This window comes from Grammomys surdaster, unplaced genomic scaffold (genome assembly GCF_004785775.1).
Source record: "Grammomys surdaster isolate TR1022 unplaced genomic scaffold, NIH_TR_1.0 126163, whole genome shotgun sequence".
NCBI classification, from domain to species: Eukaryota; Metazoa; Chordata; class Mammalia; order Rodentia; family Muridae; genus Grammomys; species Grammomys surdaster.
The window spans coordinates 9,838,764-9,860,183 of NW_021620970.1; the positions used below are offsets into that span (position 1 = coordinate 9,838,764).

Consider the following 21,420-nt stretch of genomic DNA (forward strand, 5'->3'; position numbering starts at 1 on the left):
GAGGCCCCTTCAAGGAAATGGAGTGTGTGTGTGTGTGTGTGTGTGTGTGTGTGTGTGTACACGCACATGTGTGTACCTATGTTTAGGAAATAGGAAAACTTTCAAGAGTTGATTCTCTCCTTCCACTGCAGATTCCAGGGATAGAACTCAGGTTTTTGGGCTTGCATGCCAAGTGAAGAGCCATCTTGCCAACCACTAAAACTCATTTCTTTATAAAACACCCAGCTTTTGTTATAGCAATAGAAAATGGACTAAACACTAGGAAACAAATACTTATTCCAAAACTGTTTGATTCTAGGAAGCTAATTTAATAAGTAAGAAGCCCCAAAGTTTCCAAATATGTACCAGAAATGGAATGAATAATCAGTCCCATCATTACTCATGGGAAAATTAAAAAGAAAAGAGAAGATATAGAGGATGATAACCATTCCTTTTCACAAAGGTGAAATACTGTTTTAATAACAACATCACTGTATGATAGGATAGGAAAGAGGAAAATAAGAGTCTATATTTGCCTTATACACAAAGCTGGGCAGTTACCTGTCATATTATTCAAGAATGGCTTGCTAAAACATTGAAAAAATGGAAGACTTCATCCTTGTCGTAAACTGCCACTTCAGTTGAACACTCTGTGCACATGACAGGGTGATAGACTTCTTCCACTTCTCTCTCTGCCGGGTCTTCAGGATTAGACCTCATCTTCTTAGCACTCCGCCTTTTCTTCCTGTTTTCTGGATTCTTGTATCTTAGAATCTCCTCTCTGTTGATGGAACAATTCATCACAAACATTGCCCTGTACTGAGTCTTGTAGGATTCATGCCTATAAAGAAGAATGAAATGCAGAATTTGGATTTAATAGTGGTCAATTTTAGATCACATTTGAGAATACCAAAAACCTACATGAATATCTACCAAAATAAAGATAAGGGGATGCAGTGTGAATTTAAGGAGATTTGAAAGGGTTGTTAGAATATGGAGCATCAAAAGCCTGGTGGTGGTGGCGCACACCTTTAATCCCAGCGCTTGGGAGGCAGAGGCAGGCGGATTTCTGAGTTTGAGGCCAGCCTGGTCTACAGAGTGAGTTCCAGGACAGCCCAGGCTATAAAGAGAAACCCTGTCTCGACAAACCAAAAAAAAAAAAAAAAAAGACTACGGAGCATCTTCTATCTTTACTTATTTTTTTTTGAGACAGAGCTGCCAAAGCAGCTCACAAAAGCAGGAACTCACAATCCTCCTGTCTCAACTTCTCAAGTAATGAGATTGCAGGCATGGACCTTCATGGAGAAACATATTTCTTAAACAGAATGCAAGGTGGGCCATAGTGACACACACCTTTGATCCCAGCACTTGGGAGGCAGAGGCAGGAGGATCTCTGTGAGTTCATGGTCAGTTTGATCTATATATTGAGTTCTAGGACACTCAGGGCTACATAGAGAGACTCTGCCTCAAAAAACTATTAATAAACAAACAAACAAATAAGCAAATGGAAATGTATTGCTGGCTGGGGTAAATGGTAAAGCATGAGCAAAGTCTTGAGATTTAATCTCCAGCATAGGGTCTCACTAGTCAGGCCCTGACCAGCGTGGAACTCCTATGTAAACCAGGCCAGCCTCATATTCAGAGATTCACCTGCTTCTGCTTCCTGATTACCAGGTTCAAAGGTACGTGCCACCTACCAGGCCTGCCCCAGCTGTGAAAGCTGCTTTGTTTTGTTCTGGGTTGCATTAGGCGATTAACCTACTCAATCACCCCGCAGCGCAGCGGCACAAATTCCTTGCTACCTGACACAATGCTCTGAGTTCCTGCACATACACACATACACACACACACACACACACACACACACACACACATACACAAGCAACCTTCTATTTAATATGCCTTAAACAGCTCAATGGCTGGGCTACTCCCAAACTTCCACGATGCTAATGCTTCCCCTCTGATACTCCTGAGTTATTACTTATTAAAATCTATGTTCCATCTTTGCTACCCTAGAGCCAACAGGGGGCTCCCTGGGGCTACTCTTCCAGGCTCTTACATGATTCCTGTGCTCTCTCTTCTGCAGCTCTCCAGCCTGGATCTTATTCCTTTTTCAGCATGGTGATTCTCCTCCTTCTCTCTTAGTCCCTTGCCTGCAAATCCTAAAGTCCTCCCTCTGTCTCCCTGACCAGCCATTGGCTCCTGGCAACTTTATTTACCTATCAGAACAACTGAAAACAGGGACCCTCAGCGTCTTACATATGGATTTGTTCTCATGCAATTTTGGGACCCCAAATAACATAATGCAAGTGTTAGACCAAATCCACAACAGTTATGGCTTTTTTTTTTTCAAGACAGGGTTTCTCTGAGTAGCCCCCCTGGCTGTCCTAGACTCACTCTGCAGACCAGGCTGGCCTTGATCTCACAGAGATCCTCCTGCCTCTGCCTCCCAAGTGCTGGGACTAAAGGCATGTGCCACTATGCCCGGCTGAAGATTTTTTAAATATACCTTTTTCTTTTTTTTGAGCTGGGGCATGTGCCACTCTGTGTCCCTGGGTGGCCTGAAACTCTCAGAGGCCCACCTGAGTATAAAACTGGACACTTTTCTATTGCTTTAGAAACAACTTTTAGGACTGAAGAGATGGCTCAGCAGGTAAGAGCACTGACTGCTCTTCCAGAGGTCCTGAGTTCAATCTCCAGCAACCACACGGTGGCTCACGACCATCTGTAATGGGATCTGATGCCCTCTTCTGGTGTATCTGAAGCAACAGTGTACTCACATACATAAAAATAAAATAAATAAGTCTAAAAAATATTTTAAAAAAACAAAAAAAAAGGATTTATTTATTCTATGCATATGAGTGCTCTATCTGTATGTATACTTGTGTGCCAGAAGAGGGCATCAGATCCCCTTACAGACAGTTGTGAGCTATCATGTGGTTGCTGGAGATTGAACTCAGCACCTCTGGAAGAGTAGTCAGTGCTCTTAACTGCTGAGCCATCTCTCCAGCCCAAAATAAATAAATTTAAAAAAAAAAAAAAAAAAAACTTTTAGGGGCTATAGAAAGGACACCGGCTGCTCTTCCAGAGAACCTGGATTCAATCCCCACTATCCACATAACAGCGCATAACCATCTGTAATCCCAGTTCCAAAGGATCTGACACCCTCTCTGGCCTCTGTGGGCGCTGCACACATATGATGCACAGTCACACATGTAAGCAAAATATCCGTATTAGTACAATAAAGGAGAAAAGCTGGCAGTGGTGGTGCACACCTACACAGAGAAACTGTCTTGGAAAATAGAATTTAAAAAAAGAGGAGAGGAGAGGGGAGGGGAGGGGACGGGAGGGGAGGGGAGGGGAAGGGAGGGGAGGGAAAATAAAAGAAAGGGGAAGGGCTGGAGAGGCAGTTCAGTGGTTAAGCGCACTGACTGCTCTTCCAGAGGTCCTGAATGTTGTTGTCCCAGCAACCACATGGTGGCTCACAACCATCTGTAATGGGATCTGATTCCCTCTTCTGGTGTGTCTAAAGACAGCAACAGTGTACTCATATACATAAAATAAAATAAAATAAAATAAATAAATAAATCTTTTAAAAAAGAAAAGAAAGGGGAAAAACAACTTCTATCCTGGAAAAAATAATTTATAGAACAATTTTTAAATTTGTTTTTTAAATTTCAGATAAAAAAAACATTTCTGTGAACTTAGTGGATAATATTTAAGGGTTTTTTTTTTTTTTTTGAGGCAGGTCCTTACATAACCTGGGCTGGCCTTGAACCTGCTATGTAACTAAGGCTAGCCTTTAACTCCTGATCCTCCTGCCTCTGCCTTCCTGGCCGGGGATAGCAGGTGTGTGCCACTACTGCCAGTTCTGTATCTGTGGAGGTGGGGACTGGAGAGTGTGTGCAGCTGAGAGGGAGTTGGCTCTCTCCTCCCACTGTGTGGGTCTTCCAGGCCTTGCTACACAACCCAAGCTGGCCTTGAACTTGACATGTAGCTGAAATAAGCTTAGAATTCAGGGACCTCCTCTCTACCTTCCAAATGCTGCTGTTATAGGCGTGTGCTGCTCTGTTCAGTTTGAACCAAATTCTAGAGCTCTTACAGGAGCCAGTAATCCCATTACACTGGAGATAAGAAAGGACTGCCCAAAGTTTGAAGCCTGCCTAGTCTACATATTGAGACCGTTTCAGAAAACAATCAAGAGCATAACCACCAAAAACAAAACAACAACAAAATACACACATACTTTAAAGTATCTGTAGGTGCAGAAATACTTAACTGGTTCAAGTCTAAAATCAAGTTGGAGGAAGTAAAATGGAAATAGAGATAACACCGTGGTACCCAGGCTGAAGGTGGCTGACACTTTAGTTATAATCAGAGACAATCTTCTTCCTTGAGTTATTTGAGGTTTACAATGTTTTGTTTATAAAAAATTTAACTTTTTATGTGTATAAGTGTTTTGCCTGTATTTATGTACTCCACATACATGCCTGACACCTGCGGAAGAGGGTATGGATTTCCTGGAACTGAATTGCCTTCTAGAGCTGGGAACTGAACTTGCACCCTCTGCAAGAGCAGCCGTGTTCTTAATCACTGAGCCACCTCTCCAGCCCATTTTTGGTTTTTTGAGGTAGTTCTCACTTTATAGCCAAGAGTAGTCCTGAATCTACAGCAATCATCCTGCCTTAACCCACAAATGCTGGGATGTTAGCCCTGAACCGCCATGCCAACAGAGGCAAACAGAGTTTAATTACTATGTTAATAATTGTAATTTCAAAAAACTGTCCCTTGTGCTCAATTCAGCAGCACATGTATTAAAACTGGAACAATACAGAGAAGATTAGCATTCCCCCTGTGCAAGGATGACATGAAAAGAATGTTTCCTTTTTTGAGAAACAGTTTTTCTATGTAGCCCTAGCTATCCAAGAACTCACTATGTAAACCAGACTAGCTTTGAACTCAGAGAGATCCTCCTGCCTCTGCCCCAAAGGTGCTAGAATTAAAGGCCTACGTCATTACACCTAGCAATGACATACAAATTTGTGATGCATTCTATATTTAAAAACAAAAGACTGTCACCTGGGTGTAACTCAGTGGTATAGCACTTGTTTTCAATGTAGGATATACTGAATTGGATTATGATTTTGATCCCCAGAACCCACGTGGTGGAAAGAGAGAACCAACTCCCACAAACTGTCATCTGACCTCCATGTATGCCATAGAATGTGTGCAAACCCATGCATACTAAATAAACAAACAAACGGGGGCTACAGAGATGGCTCAGCTGTTAAGAGCACTCACTCTTTCAGAGAAGCCAGGTTTGGTGTCCAGCACCAATGTGGCACTCACAATGTCTGTTAATTCCAGTTCTAGGTGTTCCAACCCATTTTCTGTCCTCTAAAGAGCACGCATGGTACACATACATTCATGTATGTAAACTCATAAATCTAAAAAACAATATTAGTTGTTGCTGAGAACCATAAACTCTGGCTCACTGGGCATGTGCCGGTGTAGCCTGTGATCTAGCTCTCAAAGGCTGAGGCATAAGGACTAAGACTATCAAGGCCATCTCTGTCACACAGTGAGACCTTGCCTCAAAATAAATAAATAAATAAATAAATAAATAAAATCCAAGTCTAATGCTGCATGACTTTAGTCCCAGCACTTAGGAGGCAGGTGGATCTCTGTATGTTCAAGGCCAGCCTGCATGCAAAGACAGTTCCAGACCAGTCAGGACTGCACAGTGAGAGTCCATCTCAAAAGAACACACAGGCTGCTAGCTAGCACTACACTGAGCAAATGAATCTATTAGCAAAGACTGGCAAACAGAAGGGTCTCTCCAGTAGCAAAGTAAGGATGGAGAAAGAATTGGCTTAGCTTCATCTCCACTGTTCAGAGAATGGAAAATGGAACTCTACTCTGACAGGACTTGAATTCCTTCTGGAATGACACTAATAAAAGACCAAGAAACCTCCTGCTTGAACTGGATATGGAGTCTTATGTAAGCAGAAGCTGCACATTTTTTGGTTTTGTTGTATTTTTTTATTCCTTCTCTGAGGCAGGGTTTCTCTCTGTGTAGCCCTGGCCATCCTGGGACTCACTGTGTAACCAGAATGGTCTCCAACTCAGAGATCCACCTGTCTGTCTCCCGAGTGCTGAGATCGCAGGCATGTGCCACCACCACCTGGCCTAGCTCTGCTTTCTCAACTAACATGTCAGACTAGAATATTCCACATAACCCAGAGGTGTGGGGACAACTACAGCTTAGATTCAGACTGAAAATCACCCGGCGTCTGACTTAACTGAACTCCCACTGCCCTCACTCCTCTTTTTACGCAATACACTACCAGAGAAATGAACTTTTAGCAAACTGTGCGCTTAAATAAAACCTTCTCCATTCTTCAGATTCTTGTAACCACATCTTACATCATAGTTATCACTTTTTCTACAGTTTGGGCAAATAAATTTTCACATGAACAACAAGAGTAAAAAGTTTACTTCTGATTTAAGCAAAGGACCACCCACTTGTTTCTGGTTCAGGGAGAGACTTGCTCTAGCGTTGGGGCACACTCACTGCTCTAGCGTCGGGGCACACTCACTGCTCTAGCGTCAGGGCACACTCACTTGCTCCCATGTGGTACCCTTACCTCTGGCAATCAAGGCACAATGTAGTCATACAGGCTGGGCAATTCAAAACAGCATCACTGTTTGGGACAGGTTGTTGTTTCTGACGTGGTCTTTGCAATCCAAAAGCGTGATAACTAAGACAGAAAAATAAATTTGAGAAGGAAAAATACATCAATCTATCAAATCCTGGTTTCTTCTTTTCTTTTTAGAAACACTGTACACCAGCCAGTTTTATTAATATTTTACATATTTGAGGAACTCATTAAAACACACACACACATTTATCAGTTTTTTTTTTAAGTTATAGAAAAGGAAATAATGGAAAAAATACCGTTTTCAGATTAAAAAAAACAAAAAACAAAAAAAACAATTTCATCTGGATCTGGGAATTCAACTGAAAAATAAAGGTTAAGTGTCTTTGAAATCTACACTTTAAAAATACCATGTGGAAATATTGTTTTGGAATTCACAGTCCAAATAAGTCATGTTTTTTTTTTTTCTTGCTACTATAGATTTAATAATTTTGCTAGGGACATATAACTTCCGGCATAGATTTGACACCAAGGGACTTAACCTACACTAAAAATGGAAAGGACACATAATGAGTTACATCATTGAACTGCTTAACAGCCAAGCTGCCCAGTCTTCCCAGAAGGCACAAAGCAGAGGCAATAAAGGCTGTTCTTCCTCAGGTCCTCAAGGGTTCTTTCTCCTTTGTCTCTCCATCCCCATCACGACCAGCCTCGTCAGGCACTTCCTGTAACTCATCTTCGGCTGAGCGTTCCCCAGCTCCCTGGCAGCATCCCCCGGATGTCAGTCATATGCTTCTAGTAGCATCAAACAACTTAAAGGCCTTCAGGATTTCTTCCTTCTCATCCTTTTCACTTATTTTTACATTCATAATGGCAAAAAATCTTCAAAACCAATGGTGCCAGCCCTTCCTTGTCAATTTCAATTATCATTTGTCTAGCTTCTTTCTCTGGCTCGAATCCCAAGGCCCACATTGCAATCTTCAATTCTTTCAGATCTATGGTTCCAGACCCATCAACATCGAACAAGTCAAAGGCCTCTTTAATGTCGTGCTTTTGAGTGTCATTCAATTCGACTTTTGCTGCTTTTTTTCTTCCATTGGTCTAAAGTTATGCAATGGCTGGATGCCATGTCCTCCACCAGCACCCCAGCCCACACCATGCAACAGCCCCCAAATCCTGGTTTCTAATGTCACTGTCCAGAAGAGGAATCAGTACTCAGAGAAGTAGTTAACTGCATAATTATTATTAAGTGTATGAATGTTTTATCTGCTTGTATCTAAGTGCACTACTATATGTATGTCTGGTATCCTGGGAGGTCAGAAGAAGGTGTGGGATCCCTAGGGCCTTGAGTTAAGGATGGTGGGTGTTGGACTGGTAAGATGGCTCAATGGTTAAGAGCACCAACTACTCTTCAGGTGGTCATGAGTTCAAATCCCAACAACCACATGGTGGCTCACAACCATCCATAAGCTACAGTGTACTTTGGGCAAGCAGGGGAGGAGCGAGTGGGGCCGGAGCAAGAAGGAGACGGGAAGGGGAGAAAAAAAAGATGGCAGGTGTTAGAAAACAAATTCAGGTCTTCTACAAGACCAACAAGTGCTCTAACCACTGAGCCATCTCTCCAGCACCAGAAATGGCTAATTCTAGGGATATCCTAGGGATATGGTTTACAAGATCTAACTAAAACACCTCATAGAAGCAGAAAGTTTTTAAAAGAAGAAGAGGAAGAGGAAGAGGAAGAAGAAGAAGAGGAGGAGGAAAAAAGTGCTCAAAAAGAAAAACAAAAACAGCTGGGCGGTGGTGGTGCACGCCTTTAATCCCAGCACTTGGGAGGCAGAGGCAGGCGGATTTCTGAGTTCCAGGCCAGCCTGGTCTACAGAGTGAGTTCCAGGACAGCCAGAGCTACACAGAGAAACCCTGTCTCGACAAACCAAAAAAAAAAAAAAAAAAACCAGAATAGATAGTTTAGTGGGATGCGGTGGTCCACGCCTATAATCCCAGCACTCCAGAGACAGAGGCAGGGGGAACCAAAGTTCAAGGCCTAAAATGAGACTTACCTCATAAAACCTAAACCTACCAAATAAAAACAAAACAACAACAACAAATGTAGTATCAGTGTGATTGTGAGAGAAATCTCAGGTGAATTCTAACAGGAAACTAACTCTTTCTCACACCTGGCCAGGGCTCTTCAAAATACTTAAGATGCCACAAACAAGAAAAATCTAAGAAACCATTTTTTATTTGTTGTCAAGAACTTAGGTTGGCCAGGCAAGGGAGCCTACAGCAGTAATCCTAGCACTACGGAAACAACACAGGAAGACTACAAATTCAAAGGACTACGGGACTACACAGTGAGCTCCAGAGCAATCTGAGAGTCTCTAAACACACAAAAAGAGGGCCCAGGAGGGAAATGGTGTAGTCGGGATACTGCCTGCTGGGCAAGTGTGAGGAGGAGCTAAGCTAAGGTTCCAGCACCTACTTAAAAGAGCAGGGCACAGAGGATAGAGACAGGCAGATCCCTGGAGCTCACTGGCCAGTCAGCTGACAGCTCAAGGCTCACTAGAGAGACTCTGTCTCAAAAACTAAAGGCAGAGGAGGTAGACGGCTTAACATGTAAAGGTGCTTGCTGTTAACCTGACAGCCTGAGTTCAATCTGGAGAATGTACATGATTTCTATAGGTTGTCCTCTAACCTCCACAAGCAAGCTTTGGCACATATGCACATAGTGGTAAATAATTTAAAACAAACAAACAAATGTATGTATGTATGTATGTATGTATGTATGTATGTATGTATGTAAAGTACAATAAATTCAGAAAGCTAAGGCAGGAAGAGCAAAAGTTCCCAATGCAACGTTGGGCAAATTCCAGGCCAAAGTATGCTTCCTAGGAGAGCCTGCCTCAGAACATAAAATAAAGGAAGTTGCAGTAAGGAGCCACCAGATGGCGCTGGAGGAAGCAGCACAGGAGTAAATCAGGAAGAGGGAAAGGACGCGGTGGAAGAACTGAAGCTAAAGAGTGTGTACAGTGATCCCAGAGCAGCACCAACCCTCCAGACTTGAAAATCAGACACCCATCCCTGTGTGAACTGAAGCAAAGCCTCCTGGGCACTGAGATGGTAGCTCACCAGCACAGTATTTGCCTAGCATGTATAAAAGCATATATTCAAATCTAGCACCACACACACACACACACACCAAAAGTGAAAACAGAATTACCACAAGATCCTACCATGCTCCCCCTCGGTTTGTAACCAAGAAGCCGAAGCAGGTATTCAAACCAGCATCTGAGCATCAGTGCTGGCATCACTACTCCTGACAGTCAAAAGGCAGATAGAACACAAACTTCTCTCGGTGGACAAAAAAATTGAGAGACATATATACAATGGCATTGTTCAGCCATTAAAAGAGGTACTGAGCTACAAGGTAGATGACCTCAAAAGCATTTTGTTCTTGGGCCTGCCAGGTGACACAAGCCTTTAATCCCAGCTCTTGGGATTACAAAACGAGCAAGAAACACTCGGGAAGCAGAGGTAAATGGACCTCTGTATATTCAAAGCCCACCTGGTCTGCATAGTTCCAGGATAGTTTAAAAAAAAAAAAGTAAAATTAACAATTTAGATGCTAAAACCCTAATCTCAAAATAACTTAAAATTATAAGATAAGCATAGTGGCGTATACTCAGAGTCCCAGCACTTGGGAGGCTGAGCAGAATACGAATAGCTCTGGGACTTCAAGGCCAGTCTAGGAGAGACCTTATCTCAACAAACAAACAAAAAACTTAAAAAAAAAAAAAAAAAGGTTTAGAGTGTCTATTTGGGAAAAGTTAATTTTAAAAGACAAAAAAAAAAAAAAACAACAACAACCCAACCAACCACTGAAAAGTTAGTTTTATAATCGGCTTATCAGTATAGACCACAGTCCCTGCTTCTCAGGTGGCTGAGGTTGAGGTAGGAGGACTGCAAATCCCAAGCCCACTGGGCTACAGAGTAACTTCAAGGCCAGCCTGAACAACTTAATGAGATCTGGTTTAAAAAGCAATATGGGGTTTAAGGATGCATCTCAGTGATACAGAGCTTGCCCAGCATACTCAGGATCCTAAGTTCAACCTCTAGACCAGGGTAGGGGCAAGAGGAAAGCCAGGCATGACGGCACATACCTATAATCTCAGCACTGAGGTAGAAGCAGGGTTGCTGTAAACTAGCCAGGGCAACATACATAAGGAGAAGCAGGCAGACAGGGCTATATAGCAGACAATGTCTCAGAAGAAAAATAAAAAAGTTACTTTGTTTCTTAAATGAAGAAACTCTAACAGTTTAGATTCATCAATAATGCAACAATTAATTGCTGGGGTGACACACACCTGTAACTTCAGAGAGCGTTTGGAAAGTAGAAGCAAGAGTTTAAGGCCAGCCCCAAGTACATAATAAATTTTGAAGCCAGTCTGGGTTACATGATAGTCTTTTTAAAAAAATAAATAAAAATTCAGCCAGGCCGTGGTGACACACATCTTTGATCCCAGCGCTCAAGAGGTAGAGTGAGCAGATCCCTGAGTTCAAGGCCAGCCTGGTCTACAGAGCAAATTCCAGGACAGCCAGGACTACATAGAGAGATCTTGTTTCAAAAACAGAGAGACAGACAGAAAAAAAAAACTGTTTGACTAAAATTTGCTGGTTATTTTCAAATAAAATATTCAAGTTTTTCTCCTCAAACTTTTTTTGATGTGTTTGTGTGAAAACAAAGACACATAGAGTGAAACCGGAAAACAATGAAAAATCACTCTGGCTTTCTCTGAAGATGCTAATTTAAATTCTTACCCCCTCCTCCTCGCGTCAACCCAGGCCTGGTCTCTGTTATCTTTCTCGGGGTCATACAGCAGCTCATCATTTGTTGGGATCCTGTGTTGCTTCTTCTTCTTTTTCTTGGTCACTTGTGTAAGTTTTAGAAAGGTTAAGAGTATGGATCAGTGTCATGTCTAAAGTTTATGTTTCTTTAATATAAAATGACTCTCCTGTTTCCCATACTATTTATCCTACTTACGTTATCTTTCTAAAAGTTGCCTAAATGGGACGGAGAGAGTGGGAGCGGGGCAATGAGCTGGATATAAAGTAAATAAGCAAAAAATTAAATTTAAAGAAAGAAAGAAAGAAAGAAAGAAAGAAAGAAAGAAAGAAAGAAAAGATACCTAAAGCCTTTCGTCAGCAGCCCCAGCACTTGGAAGGTTGAAGCCGGAGAGCTGCCAGGCCTGGGCTAAGCAGTGAGTCCCAGGGTACCCTGACAGCAAAAGTAAAACCCATCCGCAAAACAACTCATACAATTAAATAAAATAAAGGCTATTCTTCAAATAAGAGTCTTGTCCAATTATGACAGTAAAACAAAAGATAAAGGAGGTCAAAGGGCTAAGTTCAAATAAAAAAAATTCAGTCTCACAAAACCCACTTAAAACCAACTAGGCATGGTGACACAGGTCTGTAATCTCAGTGTCTAAGAGATAGAGGCAGCTGGATCATGAGTCACCCTTGGCTACATACCAAGTTTGAGACCAGCTTAGCCTATATGAGACCCTGTCAAGAACAGAAAGGAGGAGAGTGAGATAGCTCATTGCCACAAGTCTGACAATCTGAGTTCATTCCCTGGGACTCAATGTGGTGACAGAAGAGAAATGACTCTTCTACAGTCATATGTGAGTTGTAGAATTAGCTCCCATAAATACACACACATAGAGAATATATATATATATATTGGTTTTTTTCAAGACAGGGTTTCTCTGTATAGCCCTGGCTGTCCTGGAACTCACTCTGTAGACCAGGCTGGCCTCGAACTCATAAATCCACCTGCCTCTGCCTCCCAAGTGCTGGGATTAAAGGCATGCGCCACCACTGCCCGGCCAGAATAATTTTTTAATTAAGAAAAAAAAAATGCTAAGAATGCAACTTGGGTGTTGTGTAGCCAGAGCTGGCCTCCATTTACTATGTAGCCTAGGATAGCTCTATGCTTCTGATACCCCAGCCTTCACTTCCCAAATGCTGGGATTATAGGTGTGTGTCACTGCACCCAGTTTTACCCACTACTGGGGATCACATCTGGAGCTCTGTGTATACCAGGCAAGCAACTCTATAACCTGAGCTTCATCTTCAGTCCCATGAAGTACTTTTCACACATAAGATCACCACACCTTCTCAAACATTACTAAACCACAGGTGGTGGCTCTACCTGTAATCCTAACATTTGCAAAGCAGAAGTATGAGAACTGCCGTGAACCTCAAGTGAGGCCAGCATGTGCCGCATAGTAAGTTTCCGGTCAGACGGGGCTACACTGAGACCACCTCTCAAATAAATACTATTTGAACAAAAAAATACTTAAAAACCAAATGGTGATTCTTTGAAGGTTTATTTTACGTATATGAGTGTTTTACCTGAATGTATGTTACGTATACTGCATGAATGCCTGGTGTTTGCTGAAGCCAAAACAGGGACCCAGGTCCTCTGGAACTGGAGTTATGATGGGTAGCTATAAGGGGCAATGTGAGTTCTGGAAACTAAACCTAGACCCTCTGCAAAAACAGCAGTAGCTCTTATCCTCTGGGCCATCGCAATAGCCCAGGGGTTCTCAATCTGTGGGTTGTGACCCCTTTGGAGGTTAAAGGACCCTTTCACAGAGGTCATCAAAGGCCATCAGAAAACACAGATATTTGCATTACAATTCACAACAGTAGCAAAATTAGTTATGAAGTAGCAACAAAAATAAATCTGTACAGTTGGGAGTTACCACAGCATGAGGAAATAAACCGTCTCAGTCTTTTCCTGAGAACCACTGCTGTAGCCCCTGTCTAACATTCTTAAGGACCCAGAATATTTAAAACAAAACAAAAAAATAGACTTTAGAGTGGTTAAGAGCTGCTCTGCCAGAGGTCCTGAGTTCAATCCCCAGCAACACTATGGTGGTTTATAGTGGTGCCGCTCACCTTTAATCCCAGCACTTGGGAGGCAGAGGCAGGCGGATTTCTGAGTTCGAGGCCAGCCTGGTCTACAGAGTGAGTTCCAGGACAGCCAAGGGCTACAGAGAAACCCTGTCTTTAAAAAAAGGAGAAAAAAAAAAAATATATATATATATGTATATTTATTTCCATCCAGATGTGGTAGTGCATACCTTTAATCCAGTGGTTCTCAACCCTCCTAATGACGTAACCCTTTTTTTTCCATTAACTGATTTATTCATTTTACATCCCAGTCACAGCCCCCTTCCTGCCAGTCCCCCACCACATAGCCCCTCCCATGATGTGACCCTTTAATACAGCTCCTCATGTTGTGGTGACCCCCAACCATAAATTCATTTCATTGCTACTTCATAGCTGTAATTTTGCTACTGTCAAGAATCTTAGTGTGAATATGATATGCAGGATGTACTTTGTTACAAACTGAACATAATTAAAGCATAATGATTAACCACAAAAAGAATATGTAGTTAAATACTGTCGAATATTTCTAATTACAAATAAATGAAATGTTGTCTTGAAGCATGGGGTAGCACGGGTAACAGTGTTAATATAACACTGAACTACATGACTACATTTTGGGACAGTATTCATAAAAAGCCAGTGTGTCAGTGTGAAGGTTGAGATTGCTTCTTTTGCTAGGGTTGGTGGGGAGGTGGCGCACACCCTTAATCCCACCACTCGGGAGGCAGAGGCAGGCAGATCTCAGAGTTCAAAGCCAGTCTGGTCTACATGGTCTACAGAGCTGGTTCCAAGAGAGCCAGGGCTACACAGAGAAACTCTGTCACGGAGGGGGATATTGCTTCTTTTTCATCATCTTCCACAACAATCTACTCCTGTATTTAGACTTACTTGACAACCAACAAGCTGGAAAACCCTGTTGCACAAAGACATGTTGTAGGAAATGGAAGAAGGCAGCGAAACACGGCCTCAGACAGAACAGGGAACGACTGCAAACATCTGATCAGAATTCTGTAAGTGGCATCGTAGAGAAGTCAGATCTCACTGCCTTGCTCTGAGTAAGTTCAACCAATGCCTCGTGCTGTCTCAGGAGCTGCTTCAACTCCTCGTGAATGAGCTTCTAGCGAGTGCAAACGGGGCATCGGGTAGACTTGGAAAACATGATGGAATGTTGTCAGCAAGCATGTACAGTGTCCTTTCACAGACGTTAACACCCTAATCCTTTTGACTGGCTCAGTGTCATATTCCTTGAAGAAAGCAGGGAAGGGACACAACATGTAAATTTTATTTTCATCCAATTTCTCTGCCAAAGCTGAAGTTTCATTTGGAATGACTGGATCTCTTCAGACAAACTGAGACATGCTGATTTGGTCCTTGCAACAGTGATAATTTTAACTCATACAAAATGGCAAGGATGGCAACTGAGAAAGCTATTTCTGCAATTCACCTTTATCATCCAAAACTGCTTCAAACTGCAGTCTTGCTTTCTGATTAGAAAACATCTTGAGACCATCACAAAACTTCTCTCGACAACCATCTTCCTTCAGCGTGAACTAGCAGTGCCTTGTTCAGTGCATCCAACTCGCTGCACAGTTGTACAAACAGCTGACTGTTTAAAGCGCTCACTCACGTTCACAAAACCGACAGAACTAAAGATGTTCTTCTTTACTTCTCATAACTCTTGGGGCAACATCTTGGCTGCTAGCATTTGCTGATGAATCCTACAGCGTTGTGGCTCATTCAGGAGGAAATGTTGAAATGCAGACGGCCATCCTAGCACAGCTGAAACAACCTTACGCTCCTTCAGACATGAACCAAAGTGTCCAGCACATCTTGTCTGGTAGTCGTTGTTTCCAGAGGTTTGCAAAAACAAAACTTATCCTTAAAGCTGCCTTCATTACTATATCTCACATAACCCATTAACTGTGAGCAGTCTGCAACATCTGCAGATTCATCAAGCTGGATACTAAATACTGGAAGTGGTACAGATCTAATTTCCTGGATTACCTCATCAAGAATATCAGCAGACACGTCATGTAGTCTTGATGGGGAGTGTCATTAGGTAAGGATATTCACTCAATTCTGTTACAAATTTGTCTCCAATCATAACTTAAACAACAGCAACAGTAAAAACTCAGTAATGATGTGAGGCTTTACATCGCTGGTGATTCTGAGTGCCACCAAACATGACTCTTCAATGGCTCCTACACTTTGTGGTACTCGCCACCAGAGTCAAGTCTGGCCTTTTTGAGGAGGTTTGTTTTGTTGTTTTTTGGACAGTTTGTATATCCTTGTGTCTTAGTTAAGGTTTCCATTCCTATGAAAATACACCATGACCAAGGCAACTCTTAGTAAGGAAAATGTTTAACTGGGGCTGCCTTACAGTTTCAGAGGTTCAGTCCATTATCATCATGGCAGGAAGCATGGAGACATGCAGGTAGACATAGTGCTGGAGAAGGAGCTGAGAGTTCTGCATCTTGATCCAAAGCCAGGAGAAGACTCTCTTCCTCGGGGGAATGGAGCTTGAGCACTAAGAGCCCTCCATGCCCACCCCCGCAGTGACGACACACTTTCTCCAGCAAGGCCACACCACCTAACAATGCCACTCCCTGGGTCAAACATATCAAACCACCATACCTTGGCTGTCCTAAAACTAGCTCTGTAGACCAGGCTGGCCTCAAACACATGGAGATACACCTGTGTCTGCCTCCCAAGCGTTGGGATTAAAGACGTGCCACCACCAACTGGCTCGGTCAGGCTTTCCTGAGTCCATCAGCTTGGCGTCTAAAACAGTTGGTAGTCTTGCAATGGCAAAGCTTTGATACTTGCTGTAACAATGCTGTTTCAGTTTATTGGTTTGTTTGGTTTCATAGATTCTGCTGATAGAATTTCACAACAAATAACACATTGTGATTTTTCAACTCCTGCTGTAATTATCGAGGTAAAACTATACTGTAAAAGGTCCTCACTATATTTTCTTAATGTTTTCCTCTACACGGTCCATTGTCATAGGATAGTTTTAATGAAAATAATATATAACAATAGCTTTAATAATACAAAAGATAGCCGGGCGGTGGTGGCGCACGCCTTTAATCCCAGCACTTGGGAGGCAGAGGCAGGCGGATTTCTGAGTTCGAGGCCAGCCTGGTCTACCAAGTGAGTTCCAGGACAGCCAGAACTACACAGAGAAACCCTGTCTTGAAAAACCAAAAAAAAAAAAAAAAAAAAATACAAAAGATACATGACATAGTTTAGTCAATACAGTTCTTTTAAGTTTCCTATGACTTACCATTCCATTTTTTTGTTTTGTTTTTTTATTTGTTTGTTTTTCGAGACAGGGTTTCTCTGTATAGCCCTGGCTGTCCTGGAACTCTGTAGACCAGGCTGGCCTCGAACTCAGAAATCTGCATACCTCTGCCTCCCAAGTGCTGGGATTAAAGGCGTGCGCCACCACCGCCTGACTCCATTTTTTTTTTTAACATACCTATTACTATCACAAGAGGCAGTATTCACATCAACCACAGCTGAATATAAAGACTAATCAACCCAGATAAAGTTCCCATGGTACAGTTTTAGCTTTTGGGGTTGTTTGTGGTTGTTTTGGGGGGTTTTCGGTTTATTTGGTTTTCTTTTTTCAGTAGTTGATGATTTTACAGTACATGATTTTACATTTACCCAGTAATTATAATTCATGAAATGTCGTTTTACCTCCAACACTGCCGCTTTCTACACGTGTACACCTGGTCCACATAAGTACATTATGGTGCCAAACCTGTCACACACACCTGTATTTGTACATAAGGGTGTAGATAATGTGGTTGACTGGATGATATCTTCACACCAGGTAATCAATCGTATATGGGCTGACCTCACCCTTACCCTAACCAATATGGGTAGAAGAGTGGTGTCTCAATTCCTAGGACCACAGGAAATACGTGTGCGCCCCTTGCCGGTCAATCAATCCTGTTGTGCCCCAACCCGCCTCCCAAGAGACATCAATAGCATACAATTTCTTTGTTTTTGAGACAGAGCCTTACTATGTAGCTCTGGCTGGCCTTAAACTTGCTATATAAACCAGGCCAGCCTCAAACTCAGAGAGATCTGTCTGCCTCTGCTGTCCTGAGTAGTGAGACTAAAGGTGTATGCCACCAAACTTGGCTTAGGCTATAGTTACTTAAAATTAAGAAAGGGGCTGGACAGATGGCTCAGCAGTTAAGAGCACTGACTGATCTTCCAGAGGACCCAGGTTTGGTTTCCAGCATCCACATGGTGGCTCACAAACATCTGTGACTCCATTTCCAAGGAATCCAATACCCTCTCCTGGCATTTGAGGGCACCAGGCATGTGCATGGTGCACAGACAGAAATACATGTAGGCAAAATACCTATTAACATAAAGTAAAGGGTTTTTTTGTTGTTTTTTTGGTTTTTTGAGACAGGGTCTTTCTGTATAGCCTTGGCTGTCCTGGAACTCACTCTGTAGACCAGGCTGGCCTCGAACTCAAGAAATCCACCTGCCTCTGCCTCCCAAGTGCTGGGATTAAAGGCGCGCATCACCAATGCCTGGCTAAAATACGATTTTTAAATATAAAACGGAGGGAAAATCTAACACCAAATAGCTGTTAGGCCAGACATTACTCATAAAATACACCTACTAAGCAAAGGTTACTCACCTGCTTTGTCTTCATCCTCAGAATCAGAATCGAAATATATCTCATCGTAGAACTTTGTTGTAGCTCCTCCCACTGTGGCAACTCCTGAGGAAGACCCTACCAAACCGGAAATGAAGTTTACAAACTAAGCCACGTATGATCCATAAGAAAAAAAAAAACCTCCACATATACTTCCTCACTTCAAACAGTAATAACTTACTCACAAGCTCATTTGTGTAGTAAAATATTTTTTACGGCAGGGACCTGCTTGATTCCTGTAGGAAATTACTCCCTGATGAGTTTTCCAAATTAGAGAAAAATAATTCTTTCTCCTTTCCCACAAATCTAATTAAAGTTTAATTGTCATATTTCCAGGTTTCCAGCATACATATTATGCTTTTAATATGTATACCAGCATATCTTTCAATGATGCAATGTACCACAGAGAGTAAGAAAGGGATAACTTGATTCACGAGGCATTAGGCAGGCGATGAGCCAAGAACTACCTCCTGCCCAGCTTATGTCTTACATGCTCGTGTCCCTGATTCTCCCTCTGCCTCAGTTACATCTGTCAGTTTTTCAAGTTATAAAATGTGAAAACCAGTTCTGACCAGTCTTATTTTCATAAGCCAAGTTTTGGGTCAGGTAAATTATATAAAGACCTAAAAACAAAATGTGTTTATTACTTACTACAAAAGGCAGGAATTTGTAGTGACACGCCATTAAATTTGCCATCAAACTCTAAAAATACTTTTGTATGCCTTGTGCTTTTTATTCTAACTACAAAAGGAAGTAATGCAACGACCTGCTACTAAGTAGCATCTTTCCAATAACACATGACACGTCAATCATCAAAGAAAACTCTAACTCAGATCCCCAAGCACAGCCATTCCTTCATTTTAGTAAGTATTGTGTTAGTCAGACCTGGTGGTGCAGCTGTCACCCAGCTACTCAGGAGGCTGAGGCAAAAGGATCAGAGATTTCAGTGAGTTCAAGGTCAGACTGGGTAACTTAGCCAGACCCTGTCTCAAAAATTTAAAAGAGGTAGGACTTTATCTAAGTGGTAGAATAACTTGCCTAGCAAACACAAGACCCAGATTTAACCCCAGCACCACCCACCATTCAGACACATACATGCACAGACACACAGACACACAGACACACAGACACACACACACACACATGCACAGTCACACAGAGTAACTCTTCAGCACCCACACAAAGTAGAGACACAAGAAAACACAATCCTTTGCAGGAGTTCTATGAAACTAAGCCCAAAGTTGACCTGTTCCCAGCGAAGATAACTTGTCCTCCATTGTCTTCATGGTGGAGTTTAGTTCAGCTTCCATTTCTTTTTCAAATTCATCTTCACTTGATGATTCACTCTCTCCAGTGAGACATTCCCGGATGAGTTTTCGTTTTTGGTCTGGGGTTCCATGTAAAAGCACATCCACTTCATCTTCAGAGCTAGCATACATTTAAAGTACAGAGAATATGAATATTAAAGATATTAAAATCAGGGCCTGGATGTGGCTCAGGGGTATAGCATTTACATAGCATGTGCAAAGCCCTCAGTTTGAGATATAGCATCACAAGATAAATAAAATTACTTAAAACTTCTATCATATTACTGCCTATGATGGTTTGTATATGTTTGGCCCAGGGAGTGGCACTATTAGGAGGTGTGGCCCTGTTGGAGTAGGTGTGTCACTGTGGGTGTGGGCTTTAAGACCCTCATCCTAGCTGCCTGGAAGTCAGTATTCTGCTAGCAGCCTGAAGACAAAGATGTAGAACTCTCAGCTCCTGCCTGCCTGGATGCTGCCATGTTCCCGCCTTGATGATAACAGATCGAACCTCTGAACCTGTAAGCCAGCCCCAATTAAATGTTGTCCTTATAAGGCTTCCCTTGGTTATGGTGTCTCTTCACAGCAGTAAAAACCCAGGATACTGCTCAACAGCAATTTTTAGTTTTACAAATTTACATGCGATATACCTACCATATTACATACAGTCATACCATATTACATACATATACCATATTACACACAGTAAATGTTCATTAACAAGACAGGAGATTAGCTAATCCTTCCTATTTTCAGCTTTGGCTTTTGGGGTTTCTTTTCTGGTTTGGGGACAGGGTTTCGCTATATAGCTCTGGCTAACCTGAAACTCGACATACAGAGCAAGCTGACCTCAAACCTGCAACAATCCTGCTTCTGCTTCCTGAACTCTAAGCTGCAGACACGAGCCACAAATATAACCTGATCTCTTTCTTTTCTTCTTGTGTGTGTATAGGTGTTCTGCTTGTATGTGGATCTGGGCATCAGTGGTGTTGCCTGGTGCTCACAGGGGCCAGAAAGGGCACTGGATCCCCCAGAGTTCCAGCTGGATGGTGTGAGCTGCCTTGTGAGCTCGGGGATCTAACCCAGGTGCTCTGCCACAACAGCCGATGCTCTTAACCACTGAGCCGTCTCCAGCTCTCTTTCTGGCCTCTTGTGTTATCACATTGCTTTCCAATACCACCGTACCAATTCATTAACTAATCCCATTAAACTAAAAAGGCTGACTTCACAGAACTGAGAGTGTTATTTAAATAAAAACAATATGATTAATATATAGTTATACCAACATAAAATATTTAAAAGCAATTAAAAATTATAATTTAAAAGACACGGAAACCTGGGCAGTGGTGTCGCACGCCTTTAATCCCAGCACTTGGGAGGCAGAGGCAGGCAGATTTCTGAGCTTTTCCTGGTGCTGGAAAAGGCACACACAAGGCCTGGTGTGCACTAAGCTCCTGTTCTGCCAGTGAGCTACATCACTAGCCCTAAGAAAACTACATTACATTCCAAATTCTAACTAACTTCTGTCAACTTATACTGACTCCTGTGATTAGCTTCCTATCAACAGAATTACAATGGAACTAAGTCAATAATCAGAAATAAAACAACAAAAATGAATTAAGTCAGGACCAGCAAGATAACTCAGCAGCAGACAAAGGATAGCCTGAATTCAATTTCTGGGGCCCACCTGGAACGAGACAGCTGTCCTGTGACCTCCACATGTGTCCCACAGCACCCACACGTGTGCCACAGCACCTACATGTATGTCACAGCACCCACACGTGCGCCACAGCACCCACACGTGTGCCACAGCACCCACGTGTACGCCACAGCA

At 42.4% G+C, this 21,420-nt stretch overlaps 1 protein-coding gene and 2 pseudogenes across 1 annotated transcript in view; 1 reads left to right on the forward strand and 2 right to left on the reverse strand.

The window, feature by feature from the left end:
• Positions 1-287: 287 nt before the first annotated feature.
• Positions 288-21,420, reverse strand: part of Eapp (E2F associated phosphoprotein) — a 25,970-nt gene continuing 4,837 nt past the window's right edge. The window contains exons 2-6 of the mRNA XM_028757486.1: positions 19,529-19,710; positions 18,265-18,360; positions 11,454-11,565; positions 6,627-6,740; positions 288-820 (exon numbers count right to left, since the gene is read on the reverse strand). Of these exons, the coding sequence (XP_028613319.1) occupies positions 553-820; positions 6,627-6,740; positions 11,454-11,565; positions 18,265-18,360; positions 19,529-19,710 (772 nt within the window). The 3' untranslated portion in view covers positions 288-552. The remainder of the gene's footprint in view (positions 821-6,626; positions 6,741-11,453; positions 11,566-18,264; positions 18,361-19,528; positions 19,711-21,420) is intronic.
• On the forward strand, positions 4,770-4,869 carry LOC114612532 (annotated as a pseudogene).
• On the reverse strand, positions 7,142-7,767 carry LOC114612509 (annotated as a pseudogene).